Source organism: Eptesicus fuscus, chromosome 24, assembly GCF_027574615.1.
Source record: "Eptesicus fuscus isolate TK198812 chromosome 24, DD_ASM_mEF_20220401, whole genome shotgun sequence".
In the NCBI taxonomy this organism is placed as follows: Eukaryota; Metazoa; Chordata; class Mammalia; order Chiroptera; family Vespertilionidae; genus Eptesicus; species Eptesicus fuscus.
In genome coordinates this window covers 16,936,778-16,959,533 of record NC_072496.1, presented here as the reverse complement: position 1 = coordinate 16,959,533, position 22,756 = coordinate 16,936,778, and the positions used below count along the sequence as shown (strand labels likewise).

The window sequence follows — 22,756 nt, the reverse complement described above, 5'->3', positions numbered from 1 at the left end:
GGGTCCCAGACCCAAAACCAAGGTTTCCAGAGCTGGAAACAGAAGTCCTCAGAACTTTAGGTTGTAAATACCAGAAATAATTGTCTTTGAGTGACACGGAGGCCTCTGGAGACCCAGCCTGTTTCTCTTAAAGGGCTGGCACAGGAATTTACAGTGTCTTGCTTCCTCTGAGCTCTAGCCATAGGTGCTGGAATTTGGGGATCCTGATACATACAGGAAACAACTGGATTGTCTGGTATTAGAGCAGGAACTTGAGGTGGCATTTTTCCATGCAGAGCTACTCACAGGAGTCATTGTTTCTGTGCTGGGACCTCCCCCATCACATAGCTACCTCAAAACCATACCTGAGGTTCCATCAGTGTGGCTCACACAGTGTGCTCTGCCCTGGTGATTCCCTGAGAACACGTCCCATGAAAATTGCAGCCCCACCCAAAATGATTCTAGCAGCCTTTCCATTTGAATGTCTTGTCCTGGCTCAGGTTTCAGGCTCTCCTAAAAATCTCTCAAACAAGCAGCAGCTGGCATCAGTGTGCCCCAAACCTATCAATAAGAGGCCCAAGACCCAACACTAGCACCAGCCTGCCTTGCTTCACAACTGGTCCTAGCCTGGGCACTTCCAAGCTCAATATAAGTAGCAGCCATCTGCAGATCTCCCTGTAGCTCCTGCTTGGTGGCCCCAGGCAGTGACTGACTTTGCACCTGCCAGGAAGCCCTATGTCCAGTGCACCTGGTGGAAAGCTTCAGATCAGACCAGATTACAACTCCACACATCCAAGAGGAAAAAAAGGAGAATGACGTGGAGGAGGAAGAGGAAAGGAGGAGGAGGAGGAGGAGGAGGAGGAGGAAGAGGAGGAGGAAAAACTATGAAGAAAGCCCTAGCCAGTTTGACTCAGTGAATAGAACATTGGCCTGCTGACTGAAGGGTTCCAGGTTCAGTACCAGTTGTGGGTATATGCCAGGGTTGTGAGTGCAGTCCCCGATGGGGGGCATACAGAATGAGGCTGATCAGTGATTTTCTGTCATCACTGATGTTTCTATCTCTCTCTCCCTTCCTCTCTGAAATTAATAAAAAGAAAAACAAAAAAGAAAATATGAACAAAATAATGGCAATAAATACATATCTATCAACAATTGAATCTGAAAACATAAATAAACATAGTATCTGATGAACAAAATAAACTGATGAATAAAATAGAACCTGAGGCATGGAAACATAAAACAGACTGGCGATTCTCAGAGGAAGGAGGAAGAGGAGGGTGGAAAAAGATTAACCAAAGAACTTATATGCATATGCATTATCTTTGGACACAGATAGGAGGGTGGTGAAGGCCGGGATGGGGCAGAAATGGGGTGGAGGGTGGATATGGGGGGAGAGAAAGACTTCAGTTAAACTCTCAACAACAAAGACTTTTAAAAATAAATAAATTAGAAAAGGAAGATCAAAGTCACCTAAAAATCAAGCTGAAGGAAGGAAAAAAAAAAAAAGATGAGCAGAGATTAATGAAATAAAAACAGAGAAATGATATAGCAAAATGAGTCATTGCAACAGCTGAATCTTTGAAAAGATCAATAAAACAAACTCCCTACTAACAAGACTGGCAAAGAGACAAATGACCAATATCAGAAATTAATTGGGAGATTTAAACATATTCCCTAATGCATTCTTATGAGACCAGCATTCTTTGTGCAGTCAGTACAAACACATAGTAAACTACTGACCAACATCTCTTGTTAATATATTTACTAAAATCCTCAACAGAACATTAGCCAATACTACCAACAAATAAGAAAAGCATACTACTCATGACAAAGCAGGAATTATCCCAACCATTCCAAGCTGATTCAATATTGTTTAATCAAAAATGTAATACAACAGGTCAACTGTGTAAGAAAATTCACAAGGTCATAAAAAATTGATACAGAAAAGTGTGAGACAAAGCACAGCATTCATTCATGATAAACACGCTCATGGAACTTGGGATAAACGGCACTTCCTCAATCTGATCCTGGGACTCCTGTAGCTACTATCATACTCAATTGTGGGAAGTTAAATGATTCCCCCTCAGATGGGGACAAAGTCAAAAAGGTCCACTCTATTCAACATCATACTTGATGTTTTAACAAGGGAAATAAGACAAGAAAGATGCATAAAGACATTCATATGTGAATGGAAGACCTTGGTGTCCCTACTTGCACATGACATAGTTATACTATATTAGAGGCCCAGGGCACAAAATTTGTGCATGGGGGGTGGGGTCCCTTCAGCCCAGCCTGCACCCTCTCCAATCCGGGATCCCTCTCACAATCCTGGACTGCTGACTCCTAATCGCTCACCTGCCTGCAGGCCTGATCGCCCCTCACTGTCTCTGCATGCTGGCCTGATCACCCCTAACTGCCCCCACCCTGCCAGCCTGGTCGCCCCTAACTGCACCCTGCTGCCAGACATGTCACTCCTAACTGCCCCCCCCCAGCCAACCTGATTGCCCCCAACTACCCCTCCATCAGCCTAGTCACCCCTCACTGCCACCCCTGCCAGCCTGGTTGCTCCAAACTGCCCTCCCTGCCAGACTGGTCACCCCTCACGGCACCCCTGCTGGCCTGGTTGCCACACGCAGCCTGATGTTCAGTCATTTGGTCGACCCTCACTAACCCCCCTGCCAGCCTGGTTGCCCCACACAGCCATCTGTTCAGTTGTTTGGTCATCCCTCGGGCTGACCCTGGGTGGCTGGGGGTTTGAGACAACTGGGGCTCGGGAGGCAGGCGCAAGGAGTAACTGGTCCTGCCTGGCGGCAGGCCCAGCCATGCTGCATGCCTACCGCTTTGGTGAGGTCCAGGGGACTGGGCACCACCATCTTGTGTCTGTGGGTGCCGCCATCTTTGAGGGCATGGCAGTCAATTAGCATTTTCCCTTCTTATTGGCTGTGAGCACTGCCATCTTTGTGAGGGTATGATAGTCAATTAGCATATTCCCTCTTCATTAGATAGGATAATAAATAAGTAATATGCAAATTGATCCTCACTCTGTCACACCGTAACAAGATGGTTGCGCCCACAGTGGAGGCAGGGTTCCCATAACACAAGATGGCTGTGTCCACAGCAGAGGCAGGGTTCCCATAACGAGCAATAATGAGCAATCAGCAGGGACCAGAGGCTGCATGGTGCAGGGCCAGGGCTGGGGACCTTAGGCTGTGTCCCCCCACCCTGCAAGGCTTGAAAGGGGACTTCAGGCCGCACACTCCACTCGGTGGGGCTTGACTGGGAACCTCAAGCCATGCCTCCTGTGCTGGTGCTGGGCTGGGAGACCACAGGCCATTCCTCCCACTCTCAGCTGGGGGACCTGAGGCTGTGACCCCCAGCACTGGGCTGGGGGGCCTCAGGACCTACCCATGGCACAGCTGGGCTTGATGAGGGACCTCAGACTGCACCCCTCACTTGGCGGGGCTTGAAGGAAGACCTCAGGCTGTGTCCCCCACACCAGTGCCCGGCTGAGGGACCTCAGGCCATGCCCCCCACCCCGGTGCTGGGCAGGAAGACCTGAGGGTTAACTGGGGAACCTAAGGCTGCACCCCCCACCCGGCACCAGGCCCAAGGACCTGAGGCTGCACCCCCAACCCAGTGGGGCTAGACAGAGAACCTGAGTCTGCACCCTCTGCCCAACGAGGCTTGATGGGGTGAGAGGCCTGCCAGATCTGGATCTCTTCCAATGGGAGTGGGGCCAGCTGCGTCTAGGTCTCTCACAATTTTGAGGTGCAAATGGGTGGGCGGGGACTTGAGACTGGGGCATGATGCAACTCATTGGATAGAGCATGCCCCAGACTCTGACATGAGGAAGATTTTCATATACATTTTACTAATTTTGTTTCTTCTCTGACACTTCTATTATAAGGAAAGGGCAACTAGCAATAGTAAACTATTTCCTCTAATTAATTCCCTTTTAATGTGCACGAATGTCGTGCACCAGGCCGCTAGCATATGAAGAAAAATCAAACGACTCAACTTCAAAATCACCAGTCAATACACAAAACTGGATCTATTTCTATACATTAGGAATGCATAAGTGGAACCCAAAATATAAATTGTGATGACCTCCCAGGAGATTAAATATTTAGGTTTAAGTCTAACAAAGCCTGAAACTCACCAAATTCTAACAAAATAAACGAAACAAGCCCTAAACAAATGGAGTCATAGCTTGGAAGAAGCATCACAGTAAAGATTTCTCCACAAACTGACTTGCAGATGTAACAGAATATCAGTCAAAATCTCAGCATGGATTTTATAGACATGGACAAACTGATTTTTAAATTGATATGGACAAAGGACAAAGGAACAGAAACATCTAAGCAACGTTGGAAAAAGGAAAATAGTTGTAGGAATCACCTGCTCGATGTTAAGACATCGTAACTGCAGTGGTGCTGCCCCTGTGGGGCTGGCAAAGCAGCAGATAAGGGGACGGAACTGAGTTCTTGTGGGGAACCATCCACAGACACACAGCTTTCACAGAGGTGCAGCCTCAAGGAGGAACTGGGCAGCACCCCTTGTCACCCAGAGTTCACCCTAATCCCCTGGTGACTGGAGGGGCCTCATGTGTTTGCTCATTGACCTGATCCCAGGGAACATGAAACCTCCCGCCTGTTTAGGACAGGAAGTAGGTTTGCACCTGGGAGCCAGGAGCCCCCTGAAGTCTGGCTGCCCACTTCCTCCTACAGAAGTGGGAAACCCCTGTTGTTTACACTTCAGAGAAAGTTCCAAAGTCCCCAGAAAACACTCTGGGGTATAAAGGTGGAGAGGCGCTCAGTGAGCTTTTAAGCTGACATTGAACCTTACATGCATTTTAGAGGGAAGGGAGGGAGGAAGTCCCTGTCTCTTCCTGGCACCTGGGAAAACGGACTTTTCCCTAATTTAGGTTTGTGTTTCCCTCAGCCCTCATGGGGCCCTGACCACCTGGCTTCTGGTGGGTCCCCCACAGCGAGGCCCAGCATCAGCCTGCTGGATAGGGGGTCTGGTGGTTCTTCCTCATTAAGTCTCTGGAGAGAGGCTCCAGCCCAGCTCCCCATGCACCCCTGTACCCTGGCACCTGGGGCTGCCCTTCTGGGGGCCTCTCCATCCTAGTTCCCCTCGTCCCAGCAACACAGACAGCCCCCAGGTCTGTTGGTCCACCTGGCAGGACCCTGGCTGCCTGCATGCTGTGAGGGGCCTCCACAGTGTTAACTATACATGGTAGGAGGGGCCATAGCCCATGTGGCTCAGTGGATATAGCATTAGCCTGTGGACTGAGGGGTCCCAGGTTCAATTTCCATCAATGGAACAAACCTCACCTACAAGCTCCATCCATCCTGCAAGAGGCAGCTAATCAATGTGTCTCTATCAGCTCTCTCCCTCTCCCCCTCCCTTCCATGCTCTCTAAAAATAAGTGGGAAAATATCCTCGGTGAGGATTAGGAAAACTAAGTAAAGGAATCTTATTTTTTTTAAAGAGAAAGAGAGAGAAGGAAGGAAGGAAGGAAGGAAGGAAGGAAGGAAGGAAGGAAGGAAGGAAGGAAGGAAGGAAGGAAGGAAGAAAGCTTAAGAGGTAACCCTAGATCACAGTCGGTGTTGCTCATTAACCAAGAGGTCATGGTTGGATTCCTGGTCAGGGCAGCACAGGCCTGGGCTACTGCATGGATCCCCATCTCATCACTGATGTTTCTATCTCTCTTTCCTCCTTTCCAATCTGAAGAAAATAAAAATGTATTTTAAAATAATAATAAACAGTTAAAAGGAAGAGAGAAGTAAGGCTTTGTGGTGTTTGACTGCCCATGCCCCACGCCTCCCCAGTGTGACTGCACTTTCCAAGTGGTGGTGGCCGCCTTCCCAGAAGGAACAAGTAACCACAGTCCCAGATTCCTGTGTCCCTCTGTCCTCACCTGCCTGGGGCTGTGGGGGGATGACACAGGTGGCCGCTCTCCTCCGAGAAGGGAGGTGCTCACCTGCCCCCAAGGATGACTTGGTGCCTCAGCTTCCTACCCAGGGTTTTGCTATCCAGGCTATATATATATATATATATATATATATATATATATATATATATATATTTGTGTGTGTGTTTTTTTTTTACCCTCACCCAAGGATATCTTTTCCATTGCTCCCCAGAGAGTGGAAGGGAGGGAGGGGAAGTGAGAACCATTGATGTGAGAGAAACACATCAACTGGGTGCCTCCTGCTTGTTCCCTGACCAGAGCAAGGGCCAGGGAGGAGCCTGCAACCCAGTTACATGCCCTTGACTAAATAGAACCCACGACTCTGGTTCTCAGGCCAACACTCTATCCACTGAGCCAAACCGGCCAGGGCCAGGACTCCATTTTTTAAATTAGTTAATTAGTTAATTAATATTTATTTTTGTTGTTTTTGTTGAAGGTATCACATATGTCCCCCTTTTCCCCCATTGACCCCCTCCAGCCCACGCCCACCACCCACCAAGGCTTCATTTTTACATGATGGAAATTCTCCCCATTTGAGAGGCTGGGAAACAGGACTTGTGCACATGAACAGCAGGGAAGTTTAGTAAATGTATGGGTTCAGGAAGGCAGCTGGGTGCTTGTGACAGGGCAGCAGTTTACAGATGGAGGCTGTGGCCACAGCATCCACCCCATCCTCTCTTGTCTAATCACTTGTATACGTTCGAGTTTTGTGGAAGCCCTGATTGGCATAAACAAAAAGGAGTATCTTTCTGTCTCAAAATAAAAATATCATTCAATGCAATTTCTTATTCTCAACCCCAGGAAAAGCAACATGGCCAACAGCGGGTAAGGAGAGTGAGAGGAAGCCCCATCCACTCGCCTCTGGGAGCACCACCCCTGGTCCTCATCAAAACCCAAGGATGGAGGACTCTCAATCCTGGAAGCTGCCCCCAAAGGAATGGGGTCAGAGTAACCAGCTGTCGAGAAAGGAGGGAGGGAGGGTGGGTCAGGAAGGGACCCTTTGTGGCCAGCATCCTTGAGTCCTTTCAATCCTGGGTTGCCCCTAGGATGACAAGGTGAGGCATGCAGCCCAGGGTCTTGGCTGCACCCTTATATCCAGACTCCATGCAAATGAGACTCTCTTCCTGCTCATAAAAGAGGGCCCTTGCCCGGCATGCTGGGGAGACACCCAGAACCCACGTGCCTGAGACAGGACCGCAGCGGCTCCACCATGGACTTGGTGCCAAGCTGCGTTTTCCTCCTGATCATTCTTCAAGGTCATTCTCAGGAGTGGGGAGCACTGAGACCTGTGCCTGTACCTGTGCCTGTTTTTGCTTCCATGTGATTGTAAGTCCACCTTGTGTCTCTGTGTTTGCAGGTGTCCAGTGTGAGGTGCAGCTGGTGGAGTCTGGGGGAGGCTTGGTGCCGCCTGGGGGGTCTCTGAGACTCTCCTGTGCAGCCTCTGGATTCACCTTCAGTAGCTACTGGATGAGCTGGGTCTGCTAAGCTCCGGTGAAGGGCTGGAGTGGCTTGGTGAAATTAATCCTGATGGATGTACCACAAAGTATTCCAATGCTCTGAAGGGCCTATTCACTATCTCCAGAGACAATGCCAAGAACATGCTGTATCTGCAAATGAACAGCCTGAGAGCCAAGGACATGGCCATGCATTACTGTGCCTGAGCCCCAGGAAGGGAAGTCAGTGTGAGCCCAGACACAGAAGAATGAAGAGACTATTGAATCTCAGACAGAAGGCAGGGGACGGTGGATGGCAAGAAATCAACCAATGAACTAGATGCATATATGCATAACCCGTGGGCACAGACAAAGGAGTTGTGAGGACCTGGGGGAGGGGTACGGGAGAGTACTGGGAGGTTAATGGAGGAAGAAGAAGGACCTATGTAATACTCTCAACAATAAAGATTTTTAAAAAGATAAAGAGAGCACATCCTGTTATCTACCCTGTATTTCCAATCCCCACCAGAGGAGTGGATAAAAAACACGTGGTGCATTTACACAATGGAATACTATGCAGCAGTAAAAAAGAAAGCAGTCTTACCATTTGCAACAGCATAGGTACCTCTGATAAGGGGTTAATCTCCAAAATATATAGGGCACTCATACAACTTAACAAAAGGAAGACAAACACACTGATTTAAAAATGGACATAGGGCCTAACTAGGCACTTCTCCAAAGTGCACATACAGACGGCCAAGATGTGCTCTCCTGAGGGTGGTCATGCTGATGTCACAGGTGTGTTAACCCAGATGCACAGGAACCATGGATGGGGTTGCTCAAGGCAAAGATGAGCCCTTTAGTAAAGAAGTTATAGGCCTGGGGCATGCCCACCCCCAGGGCTGCCCAGGTAGGAATGTGTGATCAGAGCCTCCTGTGTGGTTCTTTCAGTCCCTGAGTTTTGTCAGATTTTCCACAGAGCCCCCTTTTTGTTCACAAACACAATCCCTAAACCTAGACATAGGAAAGGGCCTCTGTGAGCTCTGTGGCTGAGCCTTGGAGCAAAACTAATTTAAGGCAGAGCAGGAAATGCTATCTTTGCTTAATTCTGCACCTGCTCCAGATCTGGGCCCTGTGCTGGTCCTGGACGCCCCCTGCTGGTCATGTGTGCTCCCTGCAGCTCAGCCCTGCTGTCTCCCTCAGTTTGACTCCCAATAAAATCTTATACAACACTAAAGGCCCAGTGCACAAAATTCGTGCAAGAGTAGGCCTTCCTTCCCCTGACAGCTGGCACCAGCTTTCCTCTGGCACCCAGGACCTGGGCTTCCCTTGCAGCCCCAGCTTCATCTGGAAGGTTGTCCGTAAGGACATCTGGTTTAATTACCATATTACACTTTTATTATTATAGATTCTCTCCATGTTTGGAAATTCCTTACATGAACATATTGTTTTGTCTTCATTTAAAACACACTTCATACATGTTTATTCCCCATGTGGATAGGAAAGAACACACAGTTATTAAAAACCTGCTACCTCAACAGCGTGAATTCTAAAGAGTTCACACCCTTTAGTGTGCAGGCTGACACTCCTACCACTGAGCACACCAGCCAGGGCTCCATTTTTAAAGGATGGAAACCTCCCACGTTGAGAAGCTGGGAACACAGGCCTTTTGCAAATGAACACAGGGAAGTCAAGTGAAAGCTGTGGTTTCGGGCAGGCAGCTGCGTGCTTGTGACAGGGACAGCAGGTTTGAGATGGAGGCTGTGGCCACAGGTCCAGCCCAGCCTCTCCTCCCTCGTCACTTGTATACGTTCAAGTTATTGATAGGGGAGAAATAGAATGTGGGGGACCAGCTAGAATTGTAAGAAATAGTAATCCTGCTCTGTTAACCGTGACTGTTTATTCTGATTAAAGAAGCACATTCCAGCCTGGCTGGCAGCCACAGGGGGACCTGGGAGCTCACCTGGAAGTGCAGCCCTTCCTCCCCAGTTGGAGCTGCCGATTGTCAGGGGGAGATTCACAGCTTCCCTTGGAAGACCCCAGCCCTCTGCTCCCTGTCAACGGCCCCTTTGGCACAGCCTTTGGCTACTTCCCCGTGTAAGCTTTTGTCCTTTTATTCAATACTAGAGGCCCGGTACAGGAATTCGTGCAGGGGTGGGGTCTGGCAGGCCTGCTCAGATGGGGGCCCATTGGGCCCAGCCAGCAGGGGGGAGGGGCCATGAGCAGTTTGCTGGCTAACCCCACCCCTGATCAAGGTGTTGGGGGATAATTGGGGGCCAAGTGGCTGGGGGTGGTACGGGCGATTAGATCTCATGTCAGGCTGGTTGGTGGCCACAATGTGCATCCTAGTCATGGGTTGTTCTGGTTGTTCCATTCATTCCGCCATTCTAGTTGCTGGGCTTTTATATATAGAGAGAAGAAGCTGGCTTATGGGGGATGCAGAGCAGGTTTTTGTAGATGACCAGTTGCTCTCCCATATTGCCCGCAGCATTGGAATAAATGCTTATATATGATACAACCCTGTCTCTGCCTAATTGGCTCAAGTAGTGACAGGCAGCAGGGACCCATGCATTGTCCCATTACATATTCCTGTATAGATAACAGGATGTGCTCTCTTTATCTTTTTAAAAATCTTTATTGTTGAGAGTATTACATAGGTCATTGGGGAAAATAACAAAGACGATCTATCATCCTATATAATAAAGAGCTAATATGCAAGTGGTTGTCATGCCATCACGCCATCATGCTGGGGCTGGGGGACCTGTGGCCATGCCCCGGCTGGCACGGGGGCTTGGGGACCTGTGGCTATGCCCTCCTGAGGCTGTGCCAGGGGACCTGAGGCTATGCCCCCCACACCCTGTGAGGCTTGATGTGGGTGGGGCCGGCCGGGTCTGGGTCTCACGTGATTTTGAGGCACACACAAATGGGCAGAGACTTGATTCTGACAGAAGGGAGACTTTCATATACATTTTATTAATTTTCTTTCATCTCTGACACTTCTATTATAAAGAAAGGGCAGATAGAAATATTAAAATATTTCCTCTAATTAATTCCCTTTTAATGTGCACAAATTTCGGGACACTAATTATCAAAATAAAAGTATCATCCTAAAGCAAATTCTTATTCCCAAACCCAAGAAAGGCAACATGGCCCACAATGGGTGAAGGAGAGTGAGAGGAAGCTCCATCCATGCGCCTCTGGGGCAGCACATCTGAATCCTCAGCAGAATCCCAAGAATGGAGGACTCTCAATCCTGGAAGCTTCCCCCAAAGGAATGGGATCAGAGTGACTGGTCTCAGGGAAGGAGGGAGTGTCATGACAGGACCCTTGTCACCAGTATCCTTGAGTCCTTTCCATCTGGGGTCACCCCTAGGAAGACAAGGTCAAGCATGCAGCCCAGGGTCACACCTGCACCCTTATATCCAGAATCCATGCAAATGGGGCTCTCCTCCAGCTCATAAAGGAGGGCCTTGCCCAGCATATTGAGGAGACAACCAGAATCCAAGTGCCTGAGACAGGACCCCAGTGGCTCCACCATGGACTTGGTGCCAAGCTGCGTTTTCCTTCTGATCATTCTTCAAGGTCATTCTCAGGAGAGAGGAGTGCTGAGTCCTGTGCCTGTGCCTGTTTGTGCTTCCATGTGATTCTAAGTCCACCTTGTGTCTCTGTGTTTGCAGGTGTCCAGTGTGAGGTGCAGCTGGTGGAGTCTAGGGGAGGCTTTGTGCAGCCTGGGGGGTCTCTGAGACTCTCCTGTGCAGCCTCTGGATTCACCTTCAGTAGTTACCATATGAACTGGGTTCGCCAGGCTCCAGGGAAGGGACTGGAGCGAATTTGTGCTATTACTGGTAATGGTGGTAGCACCCACTACGCAGACTCTGTGAAGGGCCGATTCGCTATCTCCAGGGACAACGCCAAGAACACGCTGTATCTGCAAATGAATAGCCTGAGAGCTGAGGACACGGCTGTGTATTACTGTGCAAGAGAGACACACAGTGAGAGGAAGTCTGGGTAAGCCCAGACACAAACCTCCCTAAGGGAGGCAGCAGGGCTGGGCTGCAGGGGGAGCTCAGGACACCAGGGGTCGCTCAAGACCAACAAACCCAGCTCCCAGCTCAGAAGCTGTGCCTGGAGGGGTTGTGCATGCTTCCTTTTGGGATCAATGCTTTCTTCTCTCCTAGTGTCCCTGTGAAAGTTCCTGCTTCCTTCTTTGTGTCTTTAATAAGATTCTGTGCAGGCAAAAAAGTAGGAAGTGGCGGTGTTTTCAGATCTGGTCGACTTCTCATATGTGCCCTTCATGTGACCATGTCCCTATTGGTCACTTTCTGGGTTGACAAGGAAAACATTATAAGGATGCCTGTCCCCCTCACTGAGAGGGATGTCCCCCAGCCTCCCACATAGTGCTGAGCAGGGATCAGGGGTTCCAGGCCCCAAACCTCACCTGAAGGTCATCAGCCCCAGGAGGAGTCCTTTGGGACAGTTAATCATGAGCCTCTCACTGACTTAGATGCACATGGTGGGTTAGGATCATACTTTGTGGGCACTGCCACTGTGTAAGCCTGGTATAAGTGCCCAGATCTCAGGGTGTCCTGTGATGGAGGCAGGAAACAGGCCCAGTGATTGGACCTGTCACAGCCCTCCTAAGCCCTGTTCCCCAAGAGTCTCAGAACCCGGTCCCAACACCTGTCTCTCTTCCAATGGAGAATCCACCTGGATCCTGAAAACCTGCTATAGGAGACATGGTCCCCACTCACCTCTGCTGTGCCTCCAGTCTCCACAGACACCACCCCATCCTCAGCCTCTGTCCTATGCCGCCCACAATCTCACCCCATTGGGCCTGCACAGGATGTCCTTTGTGGCTGCGCTCTGCCCTCTCCTTCCTGCCTGGTAGGTTTTGCCTTAACTGAACCCCAACGCCATCCCCTTATGCCCATTTCCTGAGACACCAGAGCCAGAGCCACTCAGGTGGCCTGAAGTTGGCCTCAGGCACCCTGCAGTGCCTACGTGCAGTGCCCACATGTAATGTCAGGTCATAGGGGCACCACCTGTGTCAGGTGGAGACACAGCTGACCACTGTCCTCAGAGCACGTCCAACAGCTCACACCTATGCTGAGGAAACCTCCAGGGGCCATGAGCTGCAGAGAATTGTGGTGGACAAGTCCGTGGCCACTTGGATCAGAGGGCAGTCAGGGAAGGGCTGGTGCCCGGTCATCTATAATGTTGTCAGTGTCCCACTGACCAGAGCCCAGGTACACAGGGAGCTCTGTGAATCCTAAAAGTGGGGGAACAGCCTGGCCAGTGTGGCTCAGTGGTTGAGCATCAGCTTATGAACCAGGAGGTCACTGTTCCATTCCCAGTCAGGGCAGGCACATGCCCAGGTTGTGGGCAACATCCCCCATGTGGAGTGTGCAGGAGGCAGCCAATCAATGATTATCTCTCATCACTGATGTTTCTGTCTCTCCCTCACCCTTTCTCTCTGATGTCAATCTATAGTAATAAAAGGGTAATATGCTAATTAGACCAAGTGACCGGGCATCTTCTGGACATATTCTGGACATCTGACTTCCTTCTGGACAGTTAGGGGTTGACCAGGCCAGTAGGGGAGCGGTTGGGGGGCAGACAGGTCGGCAGGGGGGTAGTTGGCAGGGGGGAAGTTAGGGAGTGATCAGGCAGGCAGGCAGGTGAGTGGTTAGGAGCCAGTGGTTCCAGATTGCAAGGGGTCCCTAATTGGAGAGGGTGTGGGCCAGGCTGAGGGACCTCCCCCTCCCATGCATGAATTTTCTGCACCGAGCCTCTAGTCTACACTAATAAAAGAGAAGCATGCAAATTTATCATCACTCTGCTACGCCCACCAGCCAATCAGGAGTGAGTATGCAAATTAACCCAACAAAGATGGCAACGGCCACAGAGCTGGAGTGAGCAGGAGGCTTGGGTTGCCCTTGGTAATGGAGGGAGCCAAGCTTCCTCCCCACCCTGACCGCGGCTGAAGGAGATGCTGGGCACCTGGGTCACCAGGGGAAACCCAGGCTTTCAGCCGGCCCTGGCCACTACTGAAGGAGGAGCTGGGACCCTGGGTCACTGGGGGCGTGGCCAGCCTGAAAACAGCCCTCTGCTTTTTACCCAGGCTGTCCACACTCCCATGGGGTGAGGGTCCCTGCTGGGGGGTTGGCCAGCCTGCAAACAGCCATCAGCCCCTGACCCAGGCTGTCCAGGCACCCCAGTGGGGCCCCCCACCCTGAATGGGGTATGGCCAGCCTAAAACATGGCCCTCACCCAGGCTGTCCAGGGACCCAAGCAGGACCCCCCACTCTGAAGGGGGTGTGGTCATCCTGAAAACAACCCTCATCCCCTTGCCCAGGCTGGCCATGGCCCCATGGAGTAAGAGTCCCCGCTGGGGGGCATGGCCAGCTTGAAAACAGCCATCAGCCCCTCACCCAGGCTGGCCAGGTACCCCAGTGGAAATCCCCATCCTGAAGGGGGTGTGGCCAGTTTGAAAACAGCCCTCGGCCCCTCCCCCAGGCTGGGCACACCCCGCAGTGGGGACCCTCACCCCATGGGGGTGTGGCCAGCCTGCTAACCACCATAGGACCCTCTCCCAGGCTATCCCATGCCCCAAGGGAACCCCCATACTGATCCGGACCACCCTTCAGGGCAAACTAGCCAGCTCCACCTGTGCACCAGGCCTCTATCTATACAAATAAAAGGGTAATATGCTAATTGGACTGGGAGACCTTCTGGAAGTTCTTCTGGACAAAGTCATGGTGGTGGGGCCAAGGTAGAGGCGGTTAGAGGCCAAGAGGGGAGGGCAGTTGTGGGTGATCAGGCCAGTGGTGATCAGTTGGGGGTGATCAGGAGAGTAGGGGGGCAGTTGGGGTGAGCAGGCTGGCAGGGGGGTTAGTTGGGGGCGAGTACGCTGGAACAGGGGCATTTGCGGGGGGGGGATCAGGCTGGCGGGGAGGCATTTGGGGGCAAGCAGGCCGGCAGGCAGAGTGGTTAGGGGTAATCAGGCAGGAAGGCAGGTGAGCGGGTGGAAGCCAGCAGTCCTGGATTGCAAGAGGGATGACTGACTGCTGATTTAGGCCTGATCCCTGTAAACCGGCAGTAGGACATCCTTCGAGGGGTCCCAGATTGGAGAGGGTGCAGGCCGGGCTAAGGGGCACCCCTGCCCCGTGCATGAATTTCGTGCACTGGGCCACTAGTTATAAAATAATTAAATAAATGAAAATATTGCAGGTTTGATTCACAGTATGGACATAAATGGGAGGTAACTGATCAACATTTCCCTCTCACATCAATGTTTCTCTGTTTCCTTCTCTTTCTATCCTTTCTTTTCCCTCTAAAAATCAATGAACACATCCTCAGGTGAGGATAAAGAAAAGAAGATCCAGCCTGGCTAATGTCCCTCAGTGGTTGAGTGTTGACCCAGGACCCAAGAAGTCACTGTTTCAATTCCCAGTGAGGGCACATGATGGGGCTGCTGTCTACATCTCCAGTGGGGGCCATGCTGGAGGCAGCCAACCCATGATTCTCTCTCATAGATGTTCTTATCTCTCTATGCCTCTCCCTTTTTGCTTTCTAAAACTCAATAAAAGTATGTATTTTTAAAAATGATCAATCTATATGTATATGTATATGTATATGTATATGTATATGTATGTCTATATCAATATCTAATATATCTATATATCTATGTCTATATCTATATCTATATCTATACCTATATCTATATCTATATATCTATATCTATATCTATATCTATAGCTATATCTATATCCCTGGAAGAAGAGGTACATTGATTTTATCCCTAAGGAGTCACTGATTGTTCCCACATCCTACTTCCTGACCACCTCCTGCAGCACATCTCCTGCTGTGGAAGAAGAGGTCCCTGGTCATGGTGACTAGGACCCCAAAAAGGGCCTGGTTCTCTGAGGGCACAGTCAGCACCTTATTCCCAGAGAAGCCCCAGAGACTTGGACCTCCCCTTACCTCTTGCTCTTCGAATGTACAGACACCTCCCATATGCAAATGCCCACATGGTCACCAGACATACACACAGTTGGCGTACACTTAAATTCAGGACCTCCTAACCCTGGAGAATACTTTCTGGGGGACAATGATCTCACCTGCAAGGCATGACTCCCATGTGGCTCTTCCTCTTCCTGCTGTCAGCTCCCAGATGTGAGTGACTCAAGGGCTTAGAAGTGAAGAGATGGATATCCTGCATCTGAGCCCAGGAATCACTGTGTTCTCTCTGTCTCAGGTGTCTTGTCTCAGGTGCAGCTGCAGGAGTAGGGTCCAGGACTGGTGAAGACCTCGCAGACCCTCTCCCTCACCTGCGCTGTCTCTGAATTCTCCATCACAACCAGTAGTTACTGCTTGAGCTGGATCCACCAGCCCCTGGCGAAGGGGCTGGAGTGGATGGGGTGCATCCTCCCTCAAGAGCTGAATCTCCATCTCCAGAGACACATCCAAAAACCAGTTCTCCCTGCAGCTGAGCTCCATGACCACCAAGGACACAGCTGTGTATTACTGTGCCAGACACAGTGAGGGGAAGCCAGTGTGAGCCCAGACACAAACCTCCCTGAAGGAGGCAGCAGGGTTGGGCTGCAGGGGGCGCTCAGGACACCAGGGGGCGCTCAGGAATACAGAACATGAGGACCAGCTCAGGAGCTGGGACCTGGGGGATATATTCTTTGATGATCTAGTCAGTGGTTTTATTCTCCAGGAGTAAATACCCTCCTCAAGAACTCACTGCCTCTCCCCTTTATGCCTTATATTTCCTTTCACACCACCCCTTAGAGGAAGTCACTTACTCCCTCTGCTTCATTGATCAATCAGAAGAAGGCCTTAATATTCCCTTTGGTCTTTGCTCCAGGAGACATGGTCATTTTAAGTAGGCTATTGGGGACATAATTGGACAATGACCAGAGAAACGTTATTGCAGCCCCAGCAACCAATACAAAGGGGCAGTCTTCTGTCAGGAGCTTCTGTTGTATAAAACACATGAGGGCTTTAATCTCACAGAAAGGAACTTGGTAGAACTGCTCTGTATTTTGAATTTCTAGAGGTTAAGAAAATAACAACATCTGAAATGAAAAATACATAGAGTAAGACTAACAGTAAAAAATAAATGTAAGTGAACTTAAAGAAGTGTAATGGTAACTCCCAAAATGGAACACAGAATTAATTTTCCAAAAAATAGTCAATTGTCAGGAATGTAAGAGACAATAAGTCAGTCAAATATATATATACATGTAATTGGAATCCCAGAAAGAGGAGAGAGGTGGCACCAAGTAAAATGTTTGAAGAAATTACGGCAAATAGTTGTTCAGAATTTGATGTAAACTATAAAGAGATCTAAGAACACCAATGTACCCCAGGAAGAATAAAAATAAACAACATTAATTAAAGGCACAATAAAGTCAAACTCATAAAAAAAGATAAAATGCCTAAGGGAAGCAAGGAAAAAAACCACACATGAGTCAAGGAAGAAGATTAATAGAAACATCAAAGGTCACATGAAAAACTACCAAAACCAGAAGACAATGGAGTGACGACTCTAAAGAGCTGAAGGAACATTGAAGTAACATCAATGTAGGGAACTAAACGAACTGAAAATGTATTTTAAAACTGAATGAAAATGAGATTACACAATATTAAGTTTTCTGAGATGCAGCTAGAGCAGTGCTTAAAGGGAAAGGTATAGTATCAAATGCTTACATATTAGAAAAGAATAAAGATCTTTAAATCAATAACATAAGCCTCCACATTAAGAAATTGGAAAAGGGTGAGAACCAATTTAGAGGCATAGGTAAAAGCATGTTCTCACTGCCTCCCACAACCACATGAAATGTATAACTAGAATAGAGAATAACCATCATTACAGACTATGGAGGTAAAGAAGAAACTACACTGAGACTGGTAGGAAGTGTGGAGGCATGGAACAGGCTAGTCTGACACCCACATGTGGCATGTTTTTATTTTAGGAGAGATGTATCAGCTGTGGAGGGCCCTGTGATAGGCAAAGGAAACCAGCCCCACACCAGACTCCCAACCCAGGTTTCCAGAGCTTGGAAGAGAAGTCCTCACAACTTCAGGTTGTAAAAACCAGAAACAAGTATCACTGAGTGACATGGAAGCAACTGGACACCCAGGCTGTTCCTCTTAAAGGGTCAGCACAGGAACTTAAAGGGTCCCACTTCCTCTGATCTCCAGCCATAGGTGGTGGAATTGGGGGATCCAGAGACATATGGGGAAGAACTGAGTTGTCTAGAATTAGGGCAGGATCTTGGGGTGGCTTTCTTCCAGACAGAGCTGCTGAGAGGAATCATTGTTTCTGTGCTGGAACTCCCCCATCACATAGCTATCTCAAAGCCATATCTGAGGTTCCATCAGTGTAGCTCACCCACTTTGCTCTGCCCGGCTGATTACCTGAGAGCATGCCCCATCCAAATTGCAGCCCCACCCAAAATGATTCCAACAGCCTTTCCATTTGAATGTCTTGTCCTGGCTCAGGTTTCAGACTCCTAAAATCTCTCAAAAAAGCAGCAGCTGGCATCAGCGTGCCCCAAACCTATCAATAAAAGGCCCAAGACATGGCACTAACACCAGCCTGCCTTGCTTCACAACTTGTCCTTATCTGGGGACTTCCACACCCAATTCATGTAGCAGCCACCTGCAGACTTCCTGCAGCTCCTGCTTGGTGGCCCCAGGCAGTGATTGACTTTCAGGAGGCCTAGAGCCAGTGCACCTGGTAGACAGCTTCAGACCACACAAGATTACAACTCCACACATCCAGGAGGATAAGAAGGAGGAGGAGGAAGAGGAGGAAGAGGTGGAAGAGGGCGAGGAGGAAGAGGAGGAGGAGGAGGAAGAGAAGGAAAAGCAGGCAGAGGAAGAGGAAGAAGAGAAGAAGAAAGAGGAGGAGGAGGAGGAGAAGGAGGAAGAGGAGGAGAAGGAAATATATGAACAAAACTCTAGCCTGTTTGGCTCAGTGGATAGAGCATAGGCCTTCTGACCGAAGGCTTTCAGGTTCAATTCAGATGAGGGGCACATGCCCAGGTTGTGGGTTTGGTCCCCTATGGGGGGATGCAGAAGGTGGCTGATAAGTGAATCTCTGTCATCATTGATGTTTCTATCTCTTCTCTCTCCCTCTCCCTTTCTCTCTGAAATAAATAAAAATATAAAAAACAAAAACTAAAATATGAACAAAATAATTGCAATAAATACATTTCTATCAACAATTAAATCCAAAAACCAAAATAAATAAACATAGTATCTAATGAACAAAATAAATTGGTGAATAAAATAGAATCTGAGGCATGGGAACTTGGAACAGACTGACGAATCTCAGAGGGAAGAACTTGGAACAGACTGACGAATCTCAGAGGGAAGAGGGAGGAGAGAGTGGAAAGAGATGAACCAAAGAACTTATATGCATTAGCTATGGACATAGATAGGAGGGAGATGATGTCCATCATAACACATTAAAAGTTCCAACATCAAGAATCAAGGGTCTCCCCTTTTCTTGTGGTTGGGAAGCAGATACTCATATGAAAGTAGAAATGAAGACAATGTGACAGGGAAAAAATGGCTATGCTTTTTTTCTTAAAATATTTTACACCAGGTGAACATAATTAGCATATAACATGACAACGATAAGCATTTGTTACATATATATATATATATATATATATATATATATATGTAAATGTTGGATCTAAACTATAAATATTTCTCTCTTTACCGCATCTAGCGCAGCTAGAGAGCAGACAGGAGTCCTGAGTAGGGGAAATGGAGGATTGAGAAAATGAAAGAGATGCAGAAACAGTAGGGAAAGCTGGGACCCGGTGGGACGGCTGGCCCTCTGATGGACAGACAGTGACCCAGAGCCAGTGCAGCATGTTTATTATATACAGTATGATTCCAGGAAGTTTTACTAGAGTTTAAAACAAAAGAAATTATGTGAAATCATGGTTAAAGATCAAGCCATAGTCATGGTTAAAGATCAAGCTGTAATTTTTCATTCTTGTGGCTTCTTTGTAATAGTCACTCCTGGCTAAGCCCAGATAATTATGTCCGTTCCTTGTGCCTGGCTAAACTTAGATAATGAAACACACCCCCTGGCACCTGAGCTAAGGGTCAAGCTGATGATGTACCTGCCTCTGGCACGGTACGTCTCTAGGATGTGGCTCTGCCAACACCACTGGACTCAGCTGACAATAATTAAGGAAATGCTCATGTGCCTTCTCAGACGCTCTCTACACTAAACAAATGCTAATTCCTATTAAATTTGTTTGAAAGATGAGTGAGAATTTAGCAATGAAACATACTCATCTAGTTCAACATTTCTTCTTCTGCTCAGGTGAGCTTATCCTTTACCTAATTCCAATATGCTTCATGACCCAGGTGGTCCCCTATCCCTGACTTACCTGGTGAGTGAGGACAAGGAAAGGAATGCCCCAACATGGACCCCAAAATGATCAGGAAATGTCAATCTCAGTCCCTCTACTTATAAGGAAAATACTGCCCCGCATACAAATGTCTGTTCAAGCTCCAGGGTAAATCCTCTCCTGGGCTGTGCAGGCTCACAGCTCTCTCCTCACACAGGGCTGATGTCTCTGGGAAGGCAGAGCTGTGATCTAGAAGAAGATTAGACTGCTGGATCTTCTCCTGTGCCTGGTGATAGCCCCCCAAAGTGAGGGTCTCAGGGGTCAGACAGGGGTCATGGGATGGCTGTGACTGCTTGTGACTAACAGGACTGATGCTCCTTGTCCCCAGGTGTCCTGTCCCAGATGCAGCTGCAGGAGTTGGGCCCAGGACTGGTGAAGCCCTCGCAGACCCTCTCCCTCACCTGCAATGCCTCTTGATTCTCTCTAATGAGCTATGATGTGAATGGGACCCTCCAGGCTCCAAGAAAAGGACTGGAATGGGTTAGGGTTACATGAGATTATAGAGGTACAAACTATAACCCAACACAGAAATCCAGACTCAGCACCACCAGGGACAAGTTCAAGAACCAGGTTTATTTACCATTGAACAGCCTGAGATCCAAGGACACGGCCTTGTATTACTGTGCAAGACAGAGTGAGGGAAAGTCAGTGTGATCCAGACACAAACAGCCGTGAGGGAGACAGCAGGACTGGGCTGTAGGAGGTGCTCAGGACACCAGTGCACACTCTTTAACCCTGAAGCCTAGAGCACAGCCCCAGGAGCAAGGGCAGAGGGAGATGGAGAAGGAAGGGGCTTCCTGGCAAAAAATAGTGTACCAATCAATAATGCTTTAAATGTAAATGGCTTAAATGCTACAATCAAAAGACATAAGGTACCTGATTGGATAAGAAAGCAAGATTCACATATATGCCGTCCATAACCGACATACTTCAGAATGAAGATCCACACAGAGAAAAGTAAAGGGCTGAAAAAAGAAATTTCATGCAAATGGAAATGAAAACAAAACAAACAAACAAACAAAAAACTGGGGCAGCAATACTTCTTCTATCTGACAATACAGACTTTGAAACAAAGACTATAGTAAGAGACAAAGAAAGAGACTACATAATAATAAAAGGAACAATACAACAAGACGTTATAATGCTGGTAAACATTTATAAACCCAACAAAGAAGGACCTAAATATATAAAGAAAATCTTGAGTCCGGCCTGTGTGGCTCAGGAGGTCACAGGTTCCCAGTCAGGGCACATGCCCATATTTCAGGCTCTTTCCTCAAAGCAGGCCAAGGCAGCTGATCAATGATTCTCTCTCATAGTTGAAGTTTCTTTCTCTCTCTCCCTCTCCCTTCCTCTCTGAAATAAATAAAAATACATTTTAAAAAAGCAAATCTTGAAGGACATGAAAGGAGAGATTAACAGGAATACTTTCATTGTATTGGACTTTAACAACCCATTGACATCAATGGATAGATGTTCCAGACAGAAAATCAACAAGAAAACACAGATCTTTAATGACATACTAGAGCAGATGGATTTAATTGAAATCTTCAGAGCATTCCACCCCAAAGCAGCAGAATATACATTCTTTCCATGTACACATGAAACATTTTCTAAGATAGACCACATGTTAGTACACAAATTAAATCTCAATAAGTATAAGAAGATTGAAATCATATCAAGCACCTTCTCTGACTATAATATTATGAAATTATAAGTCAACCACAAGAAAAAGAAAAGAAAAGTAAAAACAAAAACACACAGTCATTGAGGATAAGGAACATGTTACTGAACAATGAATGGGTTATCAGAGAGACCAAGGAAGAACTCAAAGTTACCTTAAAACAAATGAAAATGAGAGCACAACACCCCAAATCTACGTGACACAGAACAAGCAGTTATAAGAGGGAAATCCAAACCAGTATAAGCCTACCTCAGGAAACAGGAACAAGGATAACAATCTAACTCTATACCTGAAGGAAATGAGATAAAAAACCTGGAGTGAGTACAAGAAAGGAAATACTAAAGACCATACAGGAAATAAACAAAACACAGTCTAAGGAAATTAATGAAACCAAGAGCTGTTTGTTTGAAAAGATAAACTAGATTGACAAACTTTTAAACAGACTAGTCAAGAAATAGAGAGATGACACAAATAAATAAAACGAAAAATGCAAGGGAAGTAACAAATAACACCATAGAAATAGGAAGTATTATAATAAACTATTATGAACAACCATATACCAACATACTGGACAACATGGGTGAAAATGCTGAATTCCTAGAAACATATATCCTTTCAAAACTGAGTCAGAAACAAGAAAATCTAAATAGACCAAATGAACATAATGAAATCATACCAGGAATCAAAAAACTCCCAGCAAACAAAAGTCCTGGACCAGATGACTTCACAGGTGAATCTCACCAGACATTTAAAGGAGAACTAACATCTATCTTTCTCAAAATATTCCCAAAATTTAATAAGAAGAAAATCTCCCAAGTTGCCTTCCACTGTCCACATCCTTCCTAAATCTGTCCCAGACCCTGAGCCCCTGAGCTCCATGGACAAAGCCCTGCTGATTATCCCCAGCTCTTCCCACAGCATCAAGGGCAGATCAGACCTTGTAAAACCCACCTACCCACCTTCATACACCAGCACTCCTCTCACAGGTCCATCCAGCTGTGGACACCCCAGGATGGGTCACAGACAGGATACCTAAAGCTTAGACAGGACATGATGACAGCAGTCGCAAGGGTCACATACAGACATCAGATTTCCAATAACAAGATTTTCATGACCTAAACTTAATTATTCCTCAATCATTACCCACATCTAACCCTAAGCACACCTGGTCATGAGGGAGATTCTTCTATATCCCAATGTATGAAACTATATCTACAACATAGTCTAGATAATAAAT

At 47.8% G+C, this 22,756-nt stretch overlaps 1 pseudogene and 1 gene segment (V, D, J or C); both read left to right on the top strand.

The window, feature by feature from the left end:
• Positions 1-7,166: 7,166 nt before the first annotated feature.
• On the top strand, positions 7,167-7,617 carry LOC103303971 (immunoglobulin heavy variable 3-74-like; annotated as a pseudogene).
• A 3,308-nt stretch (positions 7,618-10,925) lies between these two features.
• LOC114229407 (immunoglobulin heavy variable 3-23-like) lies at positions 10,926-20,255 on the top strand. The segment is given in 4 exon segments: positions 10,926-10,971; positions 11,067-11,397; positions 15,847-15,929; positions 20,167-20,255. Coding segments are annotated over 4 exon segments (549 nt in total).
• Positions 20,256-22,756: the final 2,501 nt, after the last annotated feature.